The 26,711-nt window shown below is 42.5% G+C and overlaps 1 protein-coding gene across 3 annotated transcripts in view; it reads left to right on the top strand.

Annotated features, from left to right (window-relative positions):
* The window catches only part of LOC138296312 (zinc finger protein 75A-like), a 78,855-nt gene that overhangs the window by 26,495 nt on the left and 25,649 nt on the right, over positions 1-26,711 (top strand). For 2 of the 3 annotated variants that reach the window (XM_069235338.1, XM_069235339.1), the window contains 2 exons: positions 12,160-12,273; positions 23,511-23,621. In XM_069235338.1, coding sequence (XP_069091439.1) covers positions 12,160-12,273; positions 23,511-23,621 — 225 coding nt within the window. The remainder of the gene's footprint in view (positions 1-12,159; positions 12,274-23,510; positions 23,622-26,711) is intronic. The other variant, XM_069235340.1, reaches the window with a different exon arrangement.

Below are 26,711 nucleotides of genomic sequence, written 5' to 3'. Positions count from 1 at the left end.
GACAGAAGGACTCCGACTAGGAGGACATTCGAGGTTTTCAGTAGAAGTTAAAAAAAAATAAAAGAAATTGTTTGTGAGATTTATTCTGGATTGGTGTTATCATTTCACAGGTGACACAATGGTCAGTCCTGATTTGCTTGTCCGGATACGTAGAGAGGAACATGCACAGCTGATCAATGCAGTAGACTCCAATGGAAGAGAAAGAAATGATTGTTTAGGCATGGGCGAGGAAGGAGGGACTACATATCTGTCCTGCGCAAAATACTAACAAACTACTCTGCTTCTAGCTCAGTCTCAGTCCCAGCTGTGTGACAGTGCATATTTACAATAGCGTGTTCACCTTTGCTAGCTATTTTTCATTACTTGCATTTAAAGATTTTATCTACTTTTGAGTCTGATTACCTACATATTTTTCTTTTTTTCTACAAACTCTTTTTTGCATAATTTCTGTTAAGAAGTCATTGCTAGCTCTTCTAAATCTTGTAATTTATTTTGGAACTAAAATGTAAAAAGTTCCTTATTCTGCCAATGCACTTAAGATTGTAAAAGTGTTAAGCTACAAGTGTCTGCTTCTGTTGTTTCTCCTTTGTCAGTCATTTACTTTATTTTAAATGTCTGTGGTGTTTGTCTTCATTTTTGTCTTACAAACCTATGTCATACTTCCCACAGCTTGAGGGAAACACACTGGGGATGACTACAGAGAAATTCTTAGAGGAGAAAACAATAGTGAGTGAGAAGAGGCCAGGTGTATGCAACCGTTGTCATTTGTGCCCTGCCACATTACTTGCTTGCAGAGGGCTCGCTCTTTGTAGAAAATACCATGCACAGCTTGGTTAAGTACATGCTAGTTACTGGAAAATTCCTGCTAGTTACTGGCTATATGCAGCAGAGGCCAGTGCTACAGCTTGTAAAAAGTGCAATCTCCCCCTGCCCCCACCAGTCCTGAGCAGCAAAAGGGCGTGATACATCTAGGAAGCATAACTATTGATAACTACCTGAGCATGAGGTGAATGTGTTCTTCCCTATCCTTATTCGTGGCAAGAGAAAGGTGAATGTACTGGCCTTGGGGAAATTATGTGTCCCACCATGTGAGAACCTAAATTGAAAAGTATTGTATTGTAATAGTATTTATATAGCGCTTACTACCCCTGACGAGGCGTCAAAGTGCTTTTCGGCGAGAAGCACGCTACTCCGGAACCCAAAAGGAATTAGTGGTGGATTAGTATAGGAAAATATGAGTACAGTTTTAGTATTATTATGAGTTAATTTGAGCCGTGGATATGTGAGTTTGTTAGTTGGATTGTCTGGAGTAATGGAGGGGTGGAGGAGGGAAGAATCCAGAAGTGTTAATTGGGAGTTTATAGTAATAGGATTTCAGCTTGGGATGAGTAAAGGGTGGATGGAGGAGGGAAGAGTCTGTGGAAAGGGTTAGGGAGATCATAGTAGCAGGAGGTGTTTTGGATGAGTTAAAGGTAAGATAAATGAGGGAGAATTTAGTAGGGTTGTTTGGGAGATCATGGTAGTAAACTGAGGTTTGGGTCAGTTAGATGTGGAAGAGGAGGGAAGAGCTTAGGCAGGGTTATTTAGGAGATGAAAGTAGTAAAATGGATTTGGGATGAGTCAGAGTGGGAATGAAGGATAGATTGATAGAGACATGACATATGGTGATGGGTAGACAAAGTAAAGCTTACAAGGGAGTAAAAATATAATATTTTTTATTTATAATTCTTTTATTTTTGATCATTAGTTTTATTTAATTTATTTATTCTTTATTATTATACATATATATGTTTTTTAGATTTATTTATAATTTGAATTTTATTTATATATTTTATTATATTTGTATTTAATTTATTTTCTCCCTAGTACAGTAGGCCTAGAGTAATAAATAAATAGATATGTAAGTACATAGTAAGGGAATATATGTCCAAGGAATATAATAATGGGTATAATATGAGAAGAAAAGTTGTATTGTATAAACACAGACTTTCAAGATTTGTAATATTTTAAGTTAATTAATAAGTGTACTGTTCTAACATTTATTTATCTTTACTCAATTTCTGAATAGCTAAATACCTATGATAATAAACATTTGATCAGTGTGATATAAAATGAGAGCAGGGATTCATAAGTATCTAATATAACAACTTATCTAGGAGCTATGCAATGACTTATGAACATGTTAAGCATAGAATAACATACATACATATATATATGTTCGATGGCATGTGTAGCTGCAGATACACATCCTGTGCATTATCCTGCCATCTAGTGTTGGGCTCGGAGTGTTACAAGTTGTTTTTCTTCGAAGAAGTCTTTTCGAGCCACGAGACCGAGGGACTCCTCCCCTTTCAGCTCCATTGTGCATGGGCGTCGACTCCATCTTAGATTGTTTTTTTTCCGCCATCGGGTTCGGACATGTTCCTCTTCGCTCCGTGTTTCGGTTGGGAAAAGTTAGTTAACAATCGGAAAATTTGACGGTATTGTTTGCGCTCGGTATCGGGTTAGTGATAGCAAATCGACACCGAAGAAAAGAAGAGCTCCGGCAGCCCTTCCGGGCTTCCACTCCTCGGCGGGGCCTGGTCGGCCCGACCGCGTGCGTCTTCAAGGCTCGTGGAACGGACCGCATTCCGCTTCTGCTCCAAATGCCACGCTAAGTATCCTTATACAGACCAACATTTGGTCTGTAATTTGTGTTTATCCCCCGAACACAAAGAGGATACGTGCGAGGCCTGTCGGGCATTTCAGTCGAAGAAGACGCTGAGGGACCGGAGAGCTCGAAGACTTTAAATGGCGTCGACACCGGCCGGGCACACCGACGTCGAAGAAGAGGAGACATTCTCCGTTCCAGATTCGGACTCGGACGAGCCAGAGAGTGAGCAGCCGACGAGGCAACAAACCGTGAGTAAACCTGCCCCGGCTAAAACTCACTCGAAAATTATGAAGGCCCAGGGGACGCCACTGCCGACAGGCCATGGCTTTACCCGAAAGCACAGTGACCAAGCATCGGCACCGAAAAAGGCCTCACAGCAGCCAAAGACATCCGACTCCGGTCGAGATACCGGCACTGAATATACTCAGCACTGAGATACCGGCTCCGACCAGAACCGGCACCGAGAAATCGGCACACCGAAATCCAAGAAGGGTTCTTCGGAGCCGAAAAAGACTGCTGAAAAGGTTTTGGTGCCGAAACACCCAGCTTCGGAGTCGAAACAAAGCTCCTATACAGACGAACATGGCCTTTCATCACAACTACATGGCCACAGGTTTGAACAAGAACTGGGGATGGGAGAGCCAGACCATACACATAGGAGGCTGCATATACAGAAGGACACAGGGAAAATAAGTACACTTCCCCCAATTAAGATGAAGCAGAAGCTCGCATTCCATGAGGCGGAAATGCAGCCAAAAGCTAAAGTGGCTAAAGAAAAGACACCACCACAGTTTTCGCCACAGCCATCACCATCAACCTCACCACATCTGTCCCCAATAGCAACACCCCCAATGGTGCAGTCACCAACGCACACAGGGATGAGCCAAGATGACCCAGATGCATGGGATCTGTACGATGCACCAGTCTCTGATAATAGTCCGGATTGCTACCCGGCAAGACCATCACCACCAGAAGACAGTACGGCTTACATACATCCGAACCTATAGAAGATGACTTCTTATTCAATACCCTGTCATCAACACATAACCAATATCAGAGTTTGCCAATGTTACCAGGCATGCTAAAATTCGCCAAACAGGTGTTTCAAGACCCAGTCAAGAGCAGAGCCATCACACCTAGGGTGGAAAGGAAATATAAACCTCCCCCTACGGACCCTGTGTACATTACTCAACAACTGACTCTTGATTCAGTGGTAGTAGGAGCAGCCCGGAAAAGGGCTAACTCACAAACTTCTGGGGACGCACCACCACCCGACAAAGAAAGTCAGAAATTCGATGCTGCAGGCAAAAGGGTAGAAGCACAGGCAGCCAATCAATGGCGAATTGCCAATTCACAGGCTCTATTGTCAAGATACGACAGGGCACATTGGGACGAAATGCAACATTTCATTGAACACCTTCCAAAAGAGTTCCAAAAGCGTGCACAACAAATTGTAGAGGAGGGCCAAACCATCTCCAACAATCAAATAAGGTCAGCAATGGACTCCGCAGACACAGCTGCCAGAACAGTAAACACGGCGGTCACCATTCGGAGACACGCGTGGCTACGTACCTCCGGATCTAAGCCAGAGATCCAGCAGGCTGTGCTGAATATGCTTTTCAACGGACTACAATTGTTTGGGCCGGAGGTGGATACAGCAATAGACAAACTAAAGAAAGACACTGACACGGCCAAAGCCATGGGCGCGCTCTACTCCCCACAGAGCAGAGGCACTTTTAGGAAGTCACACTTTAGAGGGGGGTTTCGGGCCCAAAGCACAGGGCCTTCGACCTCACAAGCCAGACCCACATACCAAAGCCAATACCAAAGAGGAGGCTTTAGGGGACAATATAAGGGTGGACAGTTCCCTAAAACAAGAGGGAAATTCCAAAGCCCAAAAACCCCACAAACTAAACAGTGACTCCAACGTCACAAACCCCCAACACACAACACCAGTGGGGGGGAGACTCACACATTATTACCAGAATTGGAAACACATAACTACGGACACGTGGGTCCTAGCCATTATCCAACATGGTTATTGCATAGAATTCCTACAAATACCACCAGTCGTGCCTCCAAGAGCACACAACATGTCCAAACAACACTTAGGGGGTCATTCTGACCCTGGCGGCCGGTGGCCGCCAGGCCCACCGACCACGGGAGCACCGCCAACAGGCTGGCGGTGCTCCAACGAGCATTCTGACCGCGGCGGTTCAGCCGCGGTCAGAAGCGGAAAGTCAGCGGTCTCCCGCTGACTTTCCGCTGCTCGTTTGAATCCTCCATGGCTGCGGAGCGCGCTCCGCAGCCATGAGGATTCTGACCCCCCCTACCGCCATCCTGTTCATGGCGGGAAAGCCGCCATGAACAGGATGGCGGTAGGGGGGGTCGCGGGGCCCCTGGGGGCCCCTGCCGTGCCCATGCCAATGGCATTGGCACGGCAGGGGCCCCCGTAAGAGGGCCCCGCAAAGTATTTCAGTGTCTGCTTTGCAGACACTGAAATACGCGACGGGTGCCACTGCACCCGTCGCACCTTCCCACTCCGCCGGCTCGATTACGAGCCGGCATCCTCGTGGGAAGGGAGTTTTTCCCTGGGCTGGCGGGCGGTCTTTTGGAGACCGCCCGCCAGCCCAGGGAAAAACTCATAATACCCTCCGCGGTCTTCTGACCGCGGAGCGGTATAATGGGGGCGGAATTCTGGCGGGCGGCCTCCGCCGCCCGCCAGAATCAGAATCACCCCCTTAGATCTGTTACAACTAGAAGTCCAAGCGTTGTTACAAAAAGAGGCAATAGAACTAGTACCCAACCATCAAAAAGGAACAGGTGTTTACTCCCTGTATTTCCTAATTCCAAAAAAGGACAAAACACTGAGACCCATATTAGACCTCAGAACACTGAACCTTTACATCAAATAAGATCACTTTCACATGGTGACACTTCAAGACGTGATTCCCTTGCTCAAACAGGACTACATGTCAACATTAGATCTCAAGGACACTTACTTCCACATACCTATACATCCTTCCCACAGGAAATACTTAAGGTTTGTAATACAAGGCGTGAATTACCAATTCAAAGTGTTACCGTTCGGGATAACAACAGCACCAAGAGTATTCACAAAATGCCTTGCGGTAGTAGCTGCTCATATCAGGAGGCAGCACATGCACGTATTCCCTTACCTAGACGATTGGTTAATAAAAACCAACACTCAGCAACAGTGTCTTCAACACACAAAATACGTCATAGAAAGGCTTCACAACCTAGGGTTCTCTATAAACTACCAAAAATCACATCTACAACCGTATCAAATACAACAATACTTAGGAGCAACAATCAACACACAAAAAGGGATTGCCACTCCAAGTCCACAAAGGGTACAAGCATTCCAAAATGTAATACTAAACATGCACCCAAACCAACACTATCAAGTGAGGTTTGTGATGAAACTTCTAGGCATGATGTCTTCATGCATAGCCATTGTCCCAAACACAAGACTACACATGCGGCCCTTACAACAGTGCCTAGCAACACAATGGACACAGGCACAGGGTCAACTTCAAGATCTAGTGTTGATAGACCGCCAAACACACTCCTCGCTTCAATGGTGGAACCCTATAAATTTAAACCAAGGGCGGCCATTCCAAGACCCTGTACCTCACAACGTGATCACAACAGATGCTTCCATGGTAGGGAGGGGAGCACACCTCAACCAGCACAGCATACAGGGACAATGGGACGCTCAACAAAGCCAACTTCATATAAATCATCTGGAACTACTTGCAGTATTTCTAGCATTGAAAGCATTTCAACCGTTAATATCTCACAAACACATTCTTGTCAAAACAGACAACATGACAACAATGTATTACCTAAACAAACAGGGAGGGACACACTCATTACAGCTGTGTCTCTTAGCACAAAAGATTTGGCATTGGGCGATTCACAATCACATTCGCCTAATAGCACAGTACACCCCAGGAATTCAAAACCAGTTAGCCGACAATCTCAGTCGAGATCACCAACAAACCCACAAATGGGAAATTCATCCCCAGATACTACAAACTTACTTTCAAAGCTGGGGAACACCACAAATAAACCTATTCGCAACAAAAGAAAACGCAAAATGCCAAAACTTCGCGTCCAGGTACCCACACCCTCACTCCAAGGGCAATGCGTTATGGATGAGTTGGTCAGGGATATTTGCTTACGCTTTTCCCCCTCTCCCACTAGTAAACAAATTGAGTCAAAACAAACTCAAACTAATACTAATAGCACCAACCTGGGCTCGCCAGCCATGGTACACAACACTACTAGATCTGTCAGTAGTACCCCATATCAAACTACCAAACAGACCAGATCTGTTAACTCAACACAAACAACAGATCAGACACTCGAATCCAGCATCGCTCAATCTAGCAATCTGGCTCCTTAAATCTTAGAATTTGGACATTTAGACCTTACACAAGAATGTATGGAGGTCATTAAACAAGCAAGAAAACCTACTACAAGACATTGTTATGCAAATAAATGGAATTTTTTTTTTATTACTGCCATAATAATCAAATTCAACCACTACATGCGTCCGCAAAAAACATTGTAAGCTACTTATTGCACTTACAAAAATCAAATCTAGCTTTTTCATCCATTAAGATACATCTCACAGCAATATCTGCCTATCTGCAGATTACACATTCAAAATCACTCTTTAGAATCCCAGTCATCAAAGCATTTATGGAGGGTCTAAAGAGAATCATACCTCCAAGAACACCACCAGTTCCCTCATGGAACCTCAATATTGTATTAACACGGCTCATGGGTCCACCATTTGAACCCATGCACTCTTGTGAAATGCAGTACTTAACCTGGAAAGTAGCCTTCCTAATAGCTATCACATCTCTTAGAAGAGTAAGTGAAATACAAGCATTTACTATACAAGAACCCTTTATACAAATACACAAACATAAAGTGTTTCTACGCACAAATCCCACATTTTTACCAAAGGTTATATCACTGTTCCACCTAAACCAAATGGTGGAACTCCCAGTCTTTTTTCCACAACCAGACTCAGTAGTCGAAAGGGCCTTACATACATTAGACATCAAAAGAGCACTAATGTATTACATTGATAGAACAAAACAAATTCGCAAGACAAAACAATTGTTTGTAGCCTTCCAAAAACCTCATGCAGGGAATCCAATATCCAAACAAGGCATTGCCAGATGGATAGTGAAATGTATTCAAACCTGCTATGTGAAAGCAAAAAGAGACCTGCCTATTACCCCAAAGGCACACTCCACTAGAAAGAAAGGCGCCACAATGGCCTTTCTAGGAAATATCCCTATGACAGAAATCTGTAAGGCAGCCACATGGTTTACGCCTCATACATTCACAAAACATTACTGTGTAGATGTGTTAACAACACAACAAGCCACAGTGGGACAGGCAGTATTACGAACATTATTTCAAACAACTTCAACTCCTACAGGCTAAACCACCGCTTTTGGGGAGATAACTGCTTACTAGTCTATGCACAGCATGTGTATCTGCAGCTACACATGCCATTGAACGGAAAATGTCACTTACCCAGTGTACATCTGTTTGTGGCATGAGACGCTGCAGATTCACATGCGCCCCCGCCTCCCCGGGAGCTTGTAGCCGTTATAAGTTGATGAAAATTGTATATTATATGTTGATAAAACCTGTACATTTGTTAATATATATCACTTTTAGACACATTATGTACATACATACTTAATCCATTGCATGGGCACCTTTACTATATACACAACTCCTACCTCACCCTCTGCGGGGAAAAACAATCTAAGATGGAGTCGACGCCCATGCGCAATGGAGCCGAAAGGGGAGGAGTCTCTCGGTGACTCGAAAAGACTTCTTCGAAGAAAAACAACTTGTAACACTCCGAGCCCAACACTAGATGGCAGGATAATGCACAGCATGTGAATCTGCAGCGTCTCATGCCACGAACAGATGTACACTGGGTAAATGACATTTTCCATATATATACACACACATACATACATACACACATGAATACACACACATATACACACATATATGTACATACATATACATAAACCGTGAGTAAATATACATTAGTTAAACAGGTTTAAAGAGTATGTGTGTAGTTTATTGTTACGACATAGTAGCAATACATATTTTCTAAAGAACTATGGGGCTCATTCTGAGCCCGGCGGGCGGCGGGAGCCGCCTGCCTGGAGGGAGCCGCCAAATGGCCGCTCCGCGGTCGAAAGACCGCGGAGGCCATTCTGGCTTTCCCGCTTGGCTGGCGGGCGACCGCCAGAGGGCCGCCCGCCAGCCCAGCGGGAAACCCCTCCCCACGAGGAAGCCGGCTCCGAATGGAGCCGGCGGAGTGGGTATGTGCGACGGGTGCAGTGGCACCCGTCGCGTATTTCAGTGTCTGCACAGCAGACACTGAAATACAAAGTGGGGCCCTCTTACGGGGGATTCCCAGGGCAGCGGAAAACCGGCGGGAGACCGCCGGTTTTCCTTGTCTGACCGCGGCCAAACCGCCGCGGTCAGAATGCCCTGCGGGGCACCGCCAGCCTGTTGGCGGTGCTCCCGCATCCCCGGCCCCGTCGGAATGACCCCCTATATATATCTGGAATATACACATAATCAGATAAAAAATATTTATCAACACAGGCATATGCAGTCCATAGCTGTTTGAATATGGTGGTTATGACGGAAAGAGCCAACTCTTGAGTAGTCTTCTGAATACAAGATAGTTATCTGTGGATCTTATAGTTGGGGTTAATGAATTCCATAGTTTGGCTACTTGAACGGAGAAGGATGTACCACCTATAGTCTTTTTCTCGTATGGTGGTGTTCTAAGGTGGGGTGCCAATCTTGTGCCTAGGTTTCTTTGTTGAATGTAAGGTTATTTTGTTTCTCATAAACAGTGGGCCTGTTCCAGGTATAGCTTTGTGGGTGATACAAAGCAGCTTGAAGATGCATCTTCTGGCATCGGGTAACCAGTGTAGTGCTCTCAAGGCAGGGGAGATGTGGGCTTGTGGCTTCACATGTAATAGTAGCCTGGCTGCGGAGTTCTGAATACGTTGTAGTTTTTTCATAATAGATAAGGATGATCCATGGTTGAGGCCACTGGCATAATTCAGTTTGGATAGTACAAGCGAGATAGTAGCCTGCACCTTGTGTGGAAATTAGAGGTAGGGGAAGATGCGTCATAGAGTCTTCAAGGTGATGAAGCTTGTTTGTGCTCATTTGTCCACTTGGGCATTCATTGTTAACTTGGAATCCATGGTGATTTAAAGGTTTTGAACTTCCTTGGATAATTGAGGAGGTGGTCTGAAATCGTCAGGCCAGGCGCACAGTTGGTCATAATTTTTCCACTCACCACATATGAGTATTTCTGTTTTGGAGGCATTTAGTTTGAGATGGCTGCTCAACTGCTCTGAGGCAACTGAACATTAGTGAGTTTTCAATGTTTTTGGGGCATTCTAATTTAAGTAGTATTTGTGTGTCATCTGCATAGTTGTAGCATGTGAGATGAAAATCATTGATCAGTTCTGGTAATGATATCATGTAGATGTTGAAAAGCAAAGGTGAGATGATTGATCCTTGAGGGACCCCTGCTTTTGTGAAGTAGGGTTTGGACGTAAACGGGGGAGAATAGATGATATTAGTTCTTTTTTGAAGCTAGGATGCAATCCAGTCGAAAGCAGTCCCTTCTATGCCGGCTTCGTGGAGTCTTTTAATTAGGGCGTTGTGGTCAACCGTATCAAAGGCAGCCGAGAGGTCCAAGAGAAGTAGTGCAGCAACTCCATTGCGGTTGACTGTGTTTTTAAGATCATCCCAGATTGCCATGAGTACCGATTCAGTGCCTCTTCCTGGGCGGAATCCAGTTTGGTAGTCTGAAAGTATGGAATTGTCTTCAATGAATTGTGACTTCTGGGTGAATGTTGCTCTTTCTGTCAGTTTGCCCAGGAAAGGTCCGTTTGTGATTGGTCTGTAGTTGTTGGGGTCTTGCAGGTGTAGGTTTGTTTCTTTAATAACGGTTGTATGTATGCCTTTTTCAGGTCTACAGGAAAGGTTCCTTTAGTTAAAGAGTTGTTGATTCTTACTCCACTTTCAGCCATAAAGGTCTTTTTTTTTACTTCTTGGCTTTCTCAGTCCATTGAATATTGATCCCGGCAATGTGCAGGTAAATTTTCATCCTACTATTATTCCTCATAGCCCTCCTAACTTCCAATTAAATGTGCTACGGCCAGATCATCTGCACATGTCTTGCTGGCCATATTAACACATATGCTATAAGTCTTTCGGTCAAACGGAAAATACCTCTCATATTGCCAGTAAACCTTTTCCCAATCCCTGTCCCAATATTTATATTGAGATATAGAACGTACAGTGCAGTATACTAGGAGGCACTTCTATAACTGCATGGCTAGAAATGGCTGTCATGTGGGAGAGAATACCTGATTCTGAATCTGAACTGGCTACAGTTCCCAACATCCACTGTACTCTGCAGATACTCATTGACAGGGATTTCTATGCTGCACTGGCACACTTCATAGAGTGCTTTAGAACAAGAACAGTAAATATTTCATATTTATGACTTGTAGTTAATATAAAATATATTGCTACTTTTAAACTTCCCACATAAAAGTTGTATTACAGAGCATACTTCCATTGTGTTTGTCACTGAATTTTAACCTTATGACTTATTTTGCACTTTCTTCAACCAACAAAACGTTTTCCCCTGCTAGAAAGTATACATTCTGAGCTTTTAGGAACTGGTCAACCAGCTAGATCTGGCACTTGGTTGTATTGCCCATCACAATCTACCACTCGTAACCACTCTCTATTTCAAATGTTCATGACCTTGTGAAGGTGGCTGGACTTTCTGACTCTCCAATCATAGTTTTACTGAAAAGGTTGTGATGCTGTTTGGTTATATTTGGTTATATTTGGGTTGAATTTGATTTTCCTAAGTCTCTTGCTTTACATTTTGCATGACTCTGACATCCTACCCGCTTCTAGCTATGCAGAACAATGTAGTAGTAGCACACCATACATTTGGTCATTTAAAAAAACAACAAAAGGTAAATCATGTGACGAAAAGGAAGCCCCATGTGGAAAAACTCATCTATGACAATGTCTCACCAGGGTATCCCCACTGCTTCTATGTAGGTGTTATTGTAATCAATGTTTATTCTTAATAACTTAACGTTGGGTTGAGGCCAGTTAGATGAAACAGAAGGAAATCAGCTACTTTTATAGAACATCTTAATACTATATGTGCTTTGGGTCATACATTGTGGCTGCAGCTGTGCAAACCGGATATAAGACAATTTGAATAAATTCAGGTACAAGCTAGATACAGAAAGTATACAATTAAGAGCCTAGAGTTATGAATATTGGGCACAAACATAAATATGGGTGAATAGGACAAAAAGAGAAAAACATGAAAGTCTGTGTTATAGATTCCTGTCTTTGTTTTACAGGTGCTACAGTTAACACCTCTGATGCATTATTCAGGCAGAATCGAGAGGAACAACTGCATCTAATACATATAGAGAACCCTGAAGGAAAAGAAACAAATGGTTATCTTGGCCCTGGTAATACAAAAAGCATGCTGCCTTAATTCAAATTAAAATATTTATCATTGTAAAATGCTCATTACAAGTCTTCCAGTAATAGAACATTATCCTCTCCCAAAGAGAAAAATGTTCATACATCTGAGTTGCAGTGAAACAAAATGACTTCTCCTAATCCTTGACCCCAACACAATTCAAATACTTTATACCCTTCACCATGCACACACTTAATATGAGAAATTATGTTTACTGGTAATTGAGATTAAAGAACGTAGCTTTCCTTTTCAGAGAAAGTATAAGATGTCCAAATAAATTATTCCAAAAGGGAAAAAATAAACATTCTGAAACCCCTCAAGTAAAACATGAAATGTTGGCTTTATGGGGTCTCCCAAATATGTGGCCTCCCATTACTTGTAAGAGCTGCTTTTCCTAGTGGGGTGTAAAAAGGCAAAGCTGCAGCATTAATGGAAAAAGTATGGTTTGAATAGGAGATAAGAGGCAATTGTGTTTACTGCAGGACATTATTATAATCAATGAAGTAAACTGTGTATTTATCTGTGGACGTTTTAGAGGCTGTAGTATTTAAAAGTTAATTGACTGATATGTGATGAAGAATTGTGACAAGCTTCTAAATGCTCTACTCAATAGAGAATATAAGGGCTGGTGTGGCATGAAGGTAATGAAGAGACTTGTCAGCAGGACATAAAGAATGTCCTTGAAAAAATACAGAAGCATATTCCCTAATTTAAATGAGTTAGAATGACCATATATATAGTGAATATGTGAGAAGCCATAGGCTGACAGTCTGATCACTAAGGAAACCTATGTTTAACTGTAGCTCACAGGCTCCAATTCTTGTAAGCGATGACACAGCTTTTTTGCATTTGGAGTTATATAAAAGAGTAGCATGTAGTTGGTCAATACTAACATCCCCCCCTGATTATGGCAGCATATTACAACCCATAATCTACAAAGGTAACAAATCCTGTAATCAACAAATGCAAACCTTCAGACTTTGAGATATATGTAATTCCTTTGTGGCACAGTATACTGATCATTGGCTGAAAGAGGCTCAAATTAGCCTGTTCACCTACCAATAAAAGTAATACTTCAGCTGACAAACATTTGGTCACAGGTTGGCCTAGGTTCAACAGGCATTTTGCTTTTAGACATTTTTTTTGTATTCTCCCACTGCAGATAATGTACTGGTAAATAACTCTTACTGACTATGATGGATTAAGGAAATAACATCATCTGGAGGAAATATTGTTTGAGGTCCAGAGTAATGTTGTTTGTTGTGGGGTGTGTGTATGTGTTGTTCATCTACAACAAGAGATTTTGGATCATCAGCAGTATTGATTGACAGAACATGTATTTTCTAGCACCTAGTTCTTGAGAGGGAACAGAAAGCCAGCAATCAAAAACTGGCTTGGCAAAACAGAGGTGTTCAGTGTTCTGCTTTTTTTTGTAACTTTTTACATTCTCAGAAATTTGGGAAAATATCTGTTGTCATCCTGGACCAGTTTATGAAAAACATATCTTGCAGGTGCTCCTTACAATCTATCAGGCATACTAAAGAGACTTGTAGTGTGATGACAAAGCATTCTATCCAGAGAAGGTGACAATATTTGGTTAAAATGTTTTTTCTAGTTTAGAATTTATCTTTGATTCATTTCAGTGGCCACTCCTTAACGTCCCAGACCACCATAAATTATATCTCAGGCTGCTAGTGTGTCCACAATTATGAGAATGTAATATGAAATCCATGTCTGTTACATTATTCTTTTTTCAGAATGACCCAATTTGCAACTGAAAAAAAAAATAGAACTTCATTGTAGCTGGCTCTTTTAGTGGTACCCATGGTTATCTGACAAATTGTGTATTGCAGATCACTCCACACATGCTCGGAAAACATAACTGCATTGCCATCTCAGTGCTCACTAGAAAGCGTTCTCTATAGCAGGGATTAGTCAGAAAATAGCAAAGTATGTAAAACCGTTCTAGAGATAGGATTGTAAAAATAACAATGTTGACACCCCGGCATCTTTAAACATGAGATTTTTGAAAAGGCTTTAAATATAGTTGTTATTTTACAACAGCAGCAAGCAAATGTGAGGTTGTAATATAGTGTTTGTAGCATGTGTGGCTGTAGATACACATGCTCTGCATACTTCCTCCATCTAGTGTTGGGTCTGGATGGGTGCAAGTTATTTTTCTTCAAACAAGTTTTTCGAGTCACAAGCCAAAGTGGGTCCTTCTCTTGGTGATAATGTGAATTGGCAATAACTCCTTTGTTAGATTTTTTTTTTTGTGCGTCGGGTTCAGATATGTTTTCCAGCACTCCGGTTCAAGACCATTTTCGGGCCCCCTTCTGTTTGTTGTTTACTACCAAACTCGTTGGTATTCTTCTCGATCAAATTCCATCTCCACCAAGAAAAAAATTGCCCCCCATTTGGGCCTATTCTTCACCTCATCTGCTTTGACCAACAATGTGCTGCTAATGGAACGGACTCTATTTTGCTCCCGTCTCAGATGCACGCGAAATACCAGTGGACTGACCTCCATCAGGTTTGCAACCTATGCCTGTCTCCTGGTCATGAGGAAGAGGACTGTGAGGCTTGTCGATCTTTTCAATCGAAGAAGACTTTGCAAGACCATTGGGCACATCGCAGAGAGATGAAGCACAAGGATATTGACGAAGCGCCCAACATCTTCACCCAACAAGATGTCAAGGAGGAAGAGGAAGCATGAAGCCTCTGCAGCTGAAGAAGAGGCCTTTTCTATCCAGGACACCGACTCTGACCTGGAGATGAGTTTGCAGATGCAGGACCTTCCTCCAGGTCAGACTACCATGATTACCAATGCCCCTGTCCAGCCGCCCAAGAGACACTCGGTTCTGACCAAATCTACATCTCATGGGCCACCACTGCCAGCAGGCCATGGTAGGCACTAACCATCTGCTGCAGACTCCCTGCCCTCTGGCTCGGCACCGAAAGCGAAGCAGAAACCACTCCAGTCTGTACCGAGCCGACCAGCCTCAGTGCCGAGCCGACCATCGACCGCTTTGGCCCTGAGCACCTCAGCACCAAAATCACTTTTGCCACTGAAACGCACCACACCGGCACCAAAATTGGCTCCAGAACCATTCCTCCACACCATGCAGGAGCAACTTGATTCAAAGCTGAAGAAACTGCATATACAGCCTCTCACTGGCTGTATTTTAGCTGAAGCTGTGCAGCCAGCACCCCTACCATAGAAGCTCCAACTCTACTTTGAAGAGGCTATAGACTTACTGGTGCCTCCCAGGAGTAAAAAGAAGGATATAGCAACCAGTCATCTGCAGCCTCCTCTTCCTATTTTTCCACCACCTCCTCTCCACCTCCACCACCTTCACCATGCCACTCATAGATTGATATAGGGGACATCACACCACAGGGCTTTCCATAATTCACCGGGGATCATGGGTGGTTGGTGTGGAGATGATTCATATCAACAGCCCACAGATCCTTGGGACAGCAACAGCAGACCTCACCTTCTAGGGCATATTACAGAGGCACATACAGAGGAAACAATTCCAAGGGTTGCGGAAGGGGTGCCTCCGCTTGCACCGTACACTCAACCTCCAAGAAGTGACCCTCTTCTCATTCCTCCCGACCATCTAACAACTGTTGGGGGATGACTATAACATTTCTTCTCTACCTGGAAAAACATAACATCAGATCAGTGGGTGTTGGAAATTATCCAACATGAATATTGTCTGGAGCTTATCACCACAACTCCAAACATCCCACTTTGCAAATACAAACTCTCATAGGAATAGCAAAACCTGCTGAAACGAGACCTGCAGGCTCTGTTGCTAAAAGGAGCCATAGATCCTTTCCCTCTTCTGCAGCAAGACTGAGGAGTATACTTCCTATACTTTTTGATCCCCAAAAAGACGTCTCACTGCGGCCCATATTAAACCTTAAATCATTACATCCTGTCAGAACTCACCTGATAGGCAAGGTTGTCTTCGTCAGAACGGACAACATGACAGCCATGTTTTATCTCGAAAAACGGGGGGGGGGAGGTCACTCTCTACAGTTATCATGCCTATCTCAGATGATTTGGCGTTGGGCAGTACGTCACAACATCCACCTGCTAGCAGTCCACTGCTCAGGGATTGACAACAACTTTGCTGACCTCCTCAGCAGGATGCGGCAACAAGTCCACAACTGGGAACTGCACCCCGAGCCCTCCACCCATACTTCCACAAGTGGGGGGTTCCACAGATAAACCTGTTTGCAAACGCTGACAACGCAAAATGCCCAGACTTTGTTTCCATGTTCCCACACCCACTATCTAGCAATGCTCTATGGATGGAACTGGTCAGGAATATTTGCCTGTCCTATTCCACTTCTCCCTCTTCTTCCATTTCTGAGTCAGAAGTTCAGGCAAAGGTCTCTCAGCCTCATTCTACCAGCTCCCACTAGGGCGCATCAACCGAGGTTCACCACACTACTCAAGACGTTGCAGTCCTGACTGATAAAACTAAAGTGCCGTTGTTTGGCTGTAATAAGCAACAGCATTCTTTGGAAAAACCTAAAAATGCATGACCGCACAAGACCATCATGCTAACTGCTGACCATGGTGGTAGAGGAGTGATGTTTTAGGTTTGCTTTGCAGCCAGAGGCCAGGACATCTCACAAATACTGAGTGCAAAATGATTTTCTCTCTATAACAGTGCAGCTTTGGGTTAATGGGAGACCATTTGGCTGACAACAAAAACACAGCCAGAAGAGGACAGGCATCCAAAACACACCATTTTCTCTGCCACTGAATGGTTAAAAAAGCTGAGAATTAGGATTTTTAACTGGAAAGCCAAAGGACATGGCTCCACTCCCATTGCTAAAGCTGGATGTAAACATAGCTTTTCATAAACAACACTCTAACATCATCACACACAAGTAGTTTTGTACACTCGCACGTAGCAGATTGCAAGTAGCCTTTTTAGAACGCCAACACCACTGAACTATTTTACCAGGATTGTGATCTGTGGCCTGCAGGTTGCACAAGGATCTTTACAACAAAACCACGAACCCAGTGAGCTATCATACATACAAATCTCTGACCAGCACTTAACTGCAGACAAAGTAGCCCTCCGAGCTTTAAGCTGTTCTTTGAGGATTCAAACTCATGATTAGAGATTGCACAATGATCTCTCCCGCAAGTACAATAACCAAAGACGTTATTGTACCAGTCATCAAATCAGCATCAAAAATACTTAATTTGGTTTATGCAAACCATAAAAGAACATAGAACATACCCAAAGCAAGGTTAAAACGTTCTGAAAACAATCCATTAAAATTAGTAGGGTAAAATTTTACAGCATCTACAATGCATGCCAATGATCACAGTAAATAAAGGTATTTGAAGGGCATGCTAAAGTTAAGAAAAGGGTCAAGTCCCATCAGTTAAGAAAAGTAAGTAGAGTTAATACAGAATTGACATGACTCTTGTGTGATTAATTTTCAATACCAAACTGATCATATAACTAATTCTGCCCAGGTACTCTGAGTCTTATACACCAGCTCCAATGCAAATATTTAGCAACAGTACAAGTGATAAGTGCTTTGGTATCAGCGCGCAAAATCCTAAGAATGGTTGCGGCACTGCCTTACCCCCTGTAATCTGCATATTGGGAGGACCCAGGTCTTTTGTGGTATGGAGTATCCTGAGCAAAAGAAGAGGAAATTAGATAATGTCTCCTCAGCGTAGCAGCACACTGGACAGATAGTGCTCTCTGGGTTTTTGATTTCCATCTTGAGAAAAAAGACAAAAGGGGCAAAGTACCAATGCGAAAACTTCATGTACAAGACTGGCAGCGTGGAGTGGGATAAAATCTAAAAAAAAAAAAACTCCAAACTGGGAAGATAGTTTGATATCAAGAAATTTTGTAGTAAGTGACTCATAGGACCTAAAACCTACTTCACCGTCCCACACATGAGCCCAATAGAAATCCTTTAAAACCTGCTTAGAGAGGGGCAGGCAACCCTCACGATCATGTCAATAGGCTTCCAGGCCCAATTGGATCAACATATCACTGGCATAACATAGCCACTTTATTCTATGGGTTTTGTCTGCTTCAATTATGTCTTTATGTGCATTGTAATATGTGGCAAGAGCAGGAGTGTGCTTGAGCCTACTCCAAAACAGTAAAGGGCTTAACTGGGCCCTAGAAGAAATGGATTGAATACCCATATCCCACCTTAAAGGAAAGAGAGGTGTACTTTTTGGAAGGCACAACAGGGACCGTAGAAAATTATTCTCCACTACACCCAGCGATCCCAGGACAGATATGCCCCATAGATCGGCCCCAAATAGGGCACTACCCTCAGACTCATCCCTATGTACCTTAAGAACTGGTGAAATGGGTCTCACTTTTGAGGCACAAAATAGGTTCCAGTTCCATGATGGCATAAATTCAGACTGCTTTTCTTGACTTGGGGAATCCATTGCATAGACTAAGTTAGCCTTATTCCAAGATAATCAAAAGAGGTGAACCTGTCAAGATTACGTCCGTCAAGAATGATGAAGTCCCTCAATGACCTATAAGGGATTGATGAACATAAATTTTGTTTTTGCATGGTTGATTATCAACCCACGATCAGTGCAAAAGGTGGCAAACCGGTCAACCAAAGTCTGCAAGACAAATAGCGTCTTAGAAATAAGTGTTATCTGCAAACAGAAGCAGAGGGACTTCTATACCAGCTAGCATTGGTGCGTCATTGTCACAGCCTTCAATATAAGCAATCATGTCATTAAGATATATGGAAAACAAACTAGGGAGTAATACACACCCCTGCCGGAAACCATTACGAATCATAATACGCTCTGTCAACTTCTCCCGAGGTCCCCACCGAATCTGGGCAGAGGTATCCTCATACAAACGCACTATAATGCTCAACAGGTCATGTTGTGGGACTGTTCGCCTTCAATGTTGTGCATAATTTTTGACGGGGGGATAGGTCGAATGGAGACTTCAAATCAAACACTAAATAGAGATGTGATCTCTACAAAATAACCATCTTCCAACAGCTAGTAGGAAATCTAAAGACTTAGGGGGTCATTCTGACCCTGGCGGTCTTGGACCGCCAGGGCGCAGAATGACGGAAGCACCGCCAACAGGCTGGTGGTGCTTCAAAGCCCATTCTGACCGCGGCGGTAAAGCCGCGGTCGGAAAACTGGGGCCGGCGGTTTCCCGCCGTTTTTGCCACGGCTGGGCGAATTCTGACCCCCTTACCGCCAGCCTGTTTCTGGCGGTTTTCACTGCCAGGAAGAGGCTGGTGGTAAGGGGTGTCCTGGGGCCCCTGGGGGCCCCTGCACTGCCCATGCCACTGGCATGGCAGTGCAGGGGTCCCCTAACAGGGCCCCGGCCAGCTTTTCACTGTCTGCTTAGCAGACAGTGAAAAGCGCGACGGGTGCAACTGCACCCGTCGCACGGCCGCAACACCGCCGGCTCCATTCGGAGCCGGCTTCTGTGTTGCGGCCTCATTCCCGCTGGGCCGGTGGGCGCTAACTTGGTTAGCGCCCGCCGGCCCAGCGGGAATATTGGAATGCCGGCAGCGGTCTTTTGGCCGCTTGGCGGCCGATTGGCGGTTCCGGTGCTCACATCTCTTTTGAACCCCGCTTGAAAGTTGGATCTGGCGCCATGATCTTCAATCCAAACTTCAAGTCTATCCAGGAGCTGCCTGCAGAAGACCTTATGTGTCACATCAGTAAGACTGATAGGTCAATAATTAAGAGGGGCGTCCCTAGAGCCTTTCTTATAGACTGGTACTATATTGTGCTGATTTCCAACTAGCTGGCATTTCTTCACCTTCCAAAATTGCAATTGACAGCTTCTTAATATAAGTAGTCCACTTTTCAAGCTCAGCATGAAATAGGTCTCCCTGGATCCCATTATGTCCAGCAGTTTTACCAGGGGCAATACTACTGATTGCTTCCTTAGTGTCTTGTAGCTCAAATGGTAATGAAGGGGACAGATTACTGGGATACCCAAATTCTGGAAGATCTGTTTGTCCCAATTTCTTTGCACTGTTGCCTTCGTCTGCTTATAATTTTCCTCTTTAGCCTGATATCATTAGTGTTGCTACTTTCAATGGTGTGGCGCTATGCATTTTTGTCCTGCCTGCAACCTTTGTTATACCATATATTACCAATTTTAAGTTGCCTTGGTCTCCAATGTGGCTTCCACCAAAAACATTGGCCAGTAGTAATGTAAAGATTAGCATGGATGGATACTCACAGAGTTTCTGTCCGATTAGGACTGTAGTATAGCTAAGTGCTCCAGCGCATCTAGGAGGGCTTTGTCCATAATGGCCCTACATCTATTTCTGTCTTAGGCCATTTAAGTTTGTGCCTGTTGTTTGAGGGGGAAAGTCCATTGGAAAGCGAGAGGGGAACATCCTCCAGATGGATAAAGAGGTTAGACAGCATACAATGCATCGCATTATGATTGCTATTGTTTCTTGAGACGACCATATCAACTACGTATCGCCACAGTGCGATGCCCACTAGAATGTAGTTGATCTTGTTGGCCTGTCCTGAACGATTAAAAATAGGAGATACTTGCAGATCCGATATCGTGCAACCATTGCACACCATAAGCCTAAGCAAAAGTGTGAGCGAGAGGAGTTGATAAGTTACCTCTGTCCAGCGCTTAACAGGTTCGATGTCTAGTGAGGGGACCACCACTCCTCATCTTCAACACTAGTGAGAGAAAAGCATAGATTGTCAAGTGGCTCAAAGGTGGTGTTAAAATCACCTACAACATGAAGGTTGTCGTGTGTCAAATCTCTCCCTGTGGGCCATGAAAGCTTTCAATGTAGGTGATTCTGCTCACACTCTCAACCCCCAATTCCACATATTGGAGATGTGAAATGTGTGGTTATCCATTCCCGTAGTGGTTATACCTAGGATGTCAGGGGGAAGCAACATCAAAAAGACACAATTTGATATTAAGTGTTGTATGCACCCAAAGTAAGAGGCCCCCAGCGGGGCGCCCATTTCCTATTGTAACAAGCTGAAATAAAAATATTGACAAAGCCTGCCCTAAAGACTGGTCCTTATAATCAGATTTCTTGTAAAAGGCAGATGTCAAACTGGTCAATAAACAGGCCCCAAACAGGGTCTCCAGGCTTAGACCTAACATCGGCCACATTCCAAGACAAAATATTTGCATTATTCCCGAACGTTTGTTGTATTTTGGCTTCCATAAAGGACAATGGTGATGGTGACAAGACATCAGGGAGGGCCTCGCCCGTACAAGGAACATTCTCGGCAGCATTCCAAGACAAAATATTTATATTATTCCTGATCGTTTGTTGTATTTTGGCTTCCGCAAGGGACAATTATGATGGTGACAAGAGATCAGGGAGGGTCCCGTCTGTACAAGGAGCATTCTCGGGTGGCTTATCATCGATCCCAGAAGAATCTCCCACCCCTCCTGCTTGAAAGTGCACACTACTACTTCTGAGTCAGTCCACTATTGACGTTTCCAAACCATCAGTAGGAACTGAAGGTTGAATGGTGGACTGAGGCAGCAGGGGGCACTTGGTCTAATTTAAAATGAATTATGGAACCAATCGGGGTCTTTGTGCACTTCCATCCCCACAAGCCCCTCTGCCAACTGTCTGTGCTGTCAACTAAGCTCAAAATATTCAAAGGCTCCCTGATTTGTTAATGGATCACTAAGCCTTTTGGCTTCCAGGATGTCTTAATGAATTAGGAAGTGACATTGGTGGACTGACCTTGCGTAATGGATGCATTTATCAATGAGTGTGTCCATCTCCTCTCTAACCCCTGGGCTCAGTTTGGAGACTGTGGTCATAAGACCTTACTCGGTCTCCTTAAAAGGACCTTGGGACTTTGCGTGCACCCCTGCTGCCGCAGTCTCCCCACCTCAACCGACAAGGTGTCAACAGGTGTCAACCGACACCTGTTGTTTTAGTGTATGTACCTCAATGGACAATGATTTAACCAACTCAGCAATATCTATTGTGTTCATAGAGTCAAGTGATCCAACACCTGAGACTGGGGTACCGCCTCTAAGAGATCCAACACCAGAGACTGAGGTACAGCCCCTAGATTGCTCCATACCTTCCACCCCTCATGCCCAATACCCAGATGCTAATCAGCAAGAACAGCATGGCACATGCTACGGGAGTATCAATAGGTAAAGCCTCAGCTCCCTTAGGATTACAGTCAACAAAATTATAGCTGTTGGCTTCCAGTGGTATATCCGGCAATGTAACCACCATCCAAGCTGGGTCATTCTTACTCCCTTTGTTTGAAAATGTGGGCACTATCGCCCCCATCCCCCTGGACCATGCCTTTCGTTTCCGTACCCCCTACAAATGTTTTAATCTCCTCAGTCAGACCGTCAATGTCTTCTAGCATTGTATTAGAGGGAGGGTTAACCACCAGATCACAGCAGCCAGCTTGTAACTCTTCTTTTAATTCCCAGGCAGAGTTTCTGTAGCTTTCCGTTATCCCACTGGGACAAGGAGACACCAGGTATCAGTACTTGACTTTTAAAATGGGTGCTTACTCACACACGTGCCGACACAGATGGATGGTCACAATACAAAGATTAACAATCCCCAGCCATAAGAAAAGCAGCTGAAGTCATGCAGTGGCTCAAACAGCATACCTTGATCCTGTGTGGGAGTTTGTGCCCATGCACCACATCAGTTAAAATGCCAAGCCAGGGGGGTATGGCCATGCCCTGCCTCCATCTGTCGCCGACAGGCACAGGACCGCCCGCCCTTGGTCTGGGCTTCGCCAGGGTACGTCCCTTGCAGCGGGATGTCAAAAGTGCTTTTGAGTGTGTTGTTGGCAGAGGCCCTGCCCCTCAGAAGCCACGAAGCAGCAACCATGCCTTATGGCACTTTGCAAGATAGGGTCTCGGGTCCACAGGAGTCCTTGGAGGCTCAAGGGGGGAGGATCTCCCCTCAAAAAAGCCCAAAGTTGTCCCTTATCTTGTCCTTATTGCATCTTACTAGCATTGTACTCTGAAGTGTATTGGATATATTTAGATCTGTACATCAGGCTGTTCTCACATTCAGTAAATTGAATAGACTTTATCATAAAGATTCATTTTAATGCCCATTCATCATATTCTTGTGAATTAAGTTGTTGGTTTAACATTGAAGCATTGCAGTGTTCGAAATTTGTAAATGATTGTTCTATGAAATAATGTTTTATTTTGATCAAAGCTTTTTCACTCAAAAATACTGGCATGTGTTTGAGAAAAGAAGAACCAGTTTCCATTTTCATTGATGATCTGGGTGAAGAAGTCAGAGAAAGCATCATCGACTCCAACCCAGGTAAATTACAAAATTAAATTCAGGTTGTTTGTTATATTGGAAAATGTTTAAAATGTTGTGAAAATAAAATACCCTTTTATGTTATTGCATATTTATTTACAGTTTGATAAGTTTACGCTTAAACTATGTCTCACATATGCAGTATACCAAACTAGAAAAATGTCATCAAATGTGAGAGGATCATCCAAATTACTTAATCTCACAAGCTTGTCATCAAAATATATTAAGATTACAATATACTGTGATTCAAAACATCAAGGGTATCTTTTTAAGCTTTTTACTATAATGTTCAAGGTTAAAATAACATTTACCTTAATATTGTTTTTATGATGGTGTTATTGAATAATTATTTGTATTGTTACTGTTTTTTTTATAAATATGCAAATGTATGTTTTTTTAAGTTGATGGGTTTATTGAGAGATTGGGTGGCTGGTGCTTTTTAAATGCATTTAAATAATGTTGAAGAAATGTTTATTTTGTTTTAACTGTTACTTATTTGTATACATTTTAAAACATTTAAAAATGATATATTAATGTTTAATTTTGGGTATGTGGTTTATTGGGGTATTGAATAGGCTGTGTTTTTAAAAAGAATCACAATTATAAATTGGGGTATGTTAATTTAAAATTTTGAAATTGTTTTATATGTTTAAATGTAAAACGTTTCATAAATTATGTATTACATTTTTGGCTTGCTGTGTTTATTGAGGACTTTGTGGATGGTTACTTAATTAAAATATTTACAATTTTAGATAAAGCAGTTGACATTAATTATACTAATTTGTAAAATTGGTAATGATTTGTATACTTAATGTTCCAATTTAAAAATATTTCTAAAGGTATTTTTTAATGCTTATCTTTTAAAGATTATAGGGTATAATTTGGGTTTGGTTGAGGTATTTTTAATTCAAAAGTTATTTAGTAATACAATTTAAAATGTATATATTAAATAAAAAAAGATTATGCTCTATATAATTATTTTATGTTAGAGATATTTTTAGTTGTGTGTTTGTTTTATGGATGAATTTAAGATATACTGTTTATTAGGTCAAAGTCTAACAGATAGCGCAGCTGTCTATTGTAAACACATATTGGGTACTTCTGAAGCTGACCAGGAGACGCATTCTGTGCGTCGCTTACCATTGGCTCTGTCTTTTGATACTCACATTTGGTTGCTTTGTTTTCGCTGGTTTTATTTGTTTTAGCCCCCTCCACCATGGTTTATCTCTCCCTTGGTGCATAGCCTTTTTTACCAGCTCTTTGATTGGTTCCTTCTATATTTCCACAACTAAAATATTTGAGAGTGAGAACCCACTTGTAATTTTGTTAAATAATATCCAAATTGGCTGAATTGAAGACTTGCAGACTGTCCTTGATATTGAATCATTTATTCAATTATTCAAAATAGATAGATAACCGGCACGTGTTTTGCCCTCTATAGTGCGTCCGGCTAGGGCTTTCTCAAGGCTATAAATAATCAAACATAAGGCAATCAAATACAAACGGCTAAAGCTAAAATGAAATATCAAGGAGAAAAAGAGAAGGAAAACACCACTAATAAGTGAGGGGCATGCTGAGTGCTAACTCATTTTGCTTGCGTGAAAAACGAGAAGAGAAGAGACACCACCATTAGAAACCTAATTTGACAGGATTAGATTTAATCAAACGAAAAAGAGAGAAACAACAAGAGGGTGCAAGATTCCCGGCAACCAAATCACATTAGTGAGTTAATTATCATAACAGACTAATACTAGATGAAGGAAGAACTCATAAATTAGAAGCGCTTGGAAAAATTATAAAGGGGTGCTGGCACATCCACCAAGATAAAGTTAAATTACTAGTGATAATGTAGAAACATGTTCATGCTCCAAAAGGTCATTGGTGAAATAATACAGCAAATGCCATCATACCATCATAATAATCAGTCAGAAGATTTGAGGATGTCTAATCATAACATTAATTCATATAGAAAGGTGCATCACACAATATGAGGTCTGCAATAAAAAAGAAGGAAAAGATAATTCTTGTTGGGAATACAATATTTAGTATGTAAATGAAAATGACAGAAGTGAAAGTAAAATCCATCTACACAAGATGACTGAATAACTTATCAGATATCAAGGGCCATTATATTTGTAATTTTCTTAAATTCAAACAGTGACAATAAATAGTTTACGAAGAAATAATTACCAAACAATCTCTACATAATGAGAAAGTTGGGAAAGTTAAAAGATGTTTAGTTACCCGTCCTGCGTTTAGATAACTTTAAATACGGAATCAGGTATCAAGCTTAACAAGTAGCCTAAGTTTAAAGGCTAAATCGTCTTCCAAACGGAATCCGAGTCCTGAAATTACTGAAAAACAAACACTTACTTCAATACCATATTTAGAATCGGTTAATTGAGGAAAAGGGCAGCCGTATGCCGGGATCGCATCTTAAGTTGGCACCATCTTGAAAAAGTAAATCAATGAGTACACCAGCTTATATTCGAAAGAACGTGCTAACGCTTAGTCCTTCATCTATTTTTATAACTGAAGGGAGAGACAAAGTAGCTGGTTGTCGGGCCCCCATGTACAGTTAAACAAAAAGGACTATCCTACAGACGCCTTAAAATTGGATGTAGGAAAGCAAAACTTTGCTATGTAACAAAACTCGTAAATACAATTTTGACTAATTATGGAACAGGTAATAGTTTAACGCTAAGTCCCACCTTTATTTTTTATGGGGAAATGAAAAGACTTGATTTTGAGGCGCCATATTGGATCAGTTAAAAATAAATATTGAAAGTGTCTTGATAGAAATATGAATAAGGCAGTGTTTTGCCTAAAATAAATAAATCGTGAGAAATGATAATAATTTAGTGATTATATAGTGGTGTTCAGGAATTATGGCTGCCTCCAAATCAAAATAACCTCTCCTGCGGAGGGCGGGGGAATGTTTTATTAAATGTAACTATAATATTAATCCGCAGGACCTTCATTTTCAGTTCCTACTCTTATTTAGAGTGTCTTGAAACGAAAAATAATATAGTAATGAGAGTACTAAAATGAAATGAAATTATTGCTGTCTACCAAAGGTTTTATTAACTT

This window comes from Pleurodeles waltl, chromosome 5 (genome assembly GCF_031143425.1).
Source record: "Pleurodeles waltl isolate 20211129_DDA chromosome 5, aPleWal1.hap1.20221129, whole genome shotgun sequence".
Taxonomy (NCBI): Eukaryota; Metazoa; Chordata; class Amphibia; order Caudata; family Salamandridae; genus Pleurodeles; species Pleurodeles waltl.
The sequence above is the reverse complement of the archived record's forward strand: the minus strand, read 5'-3'. Positions and strand labels throughout refer to the sequence as shown.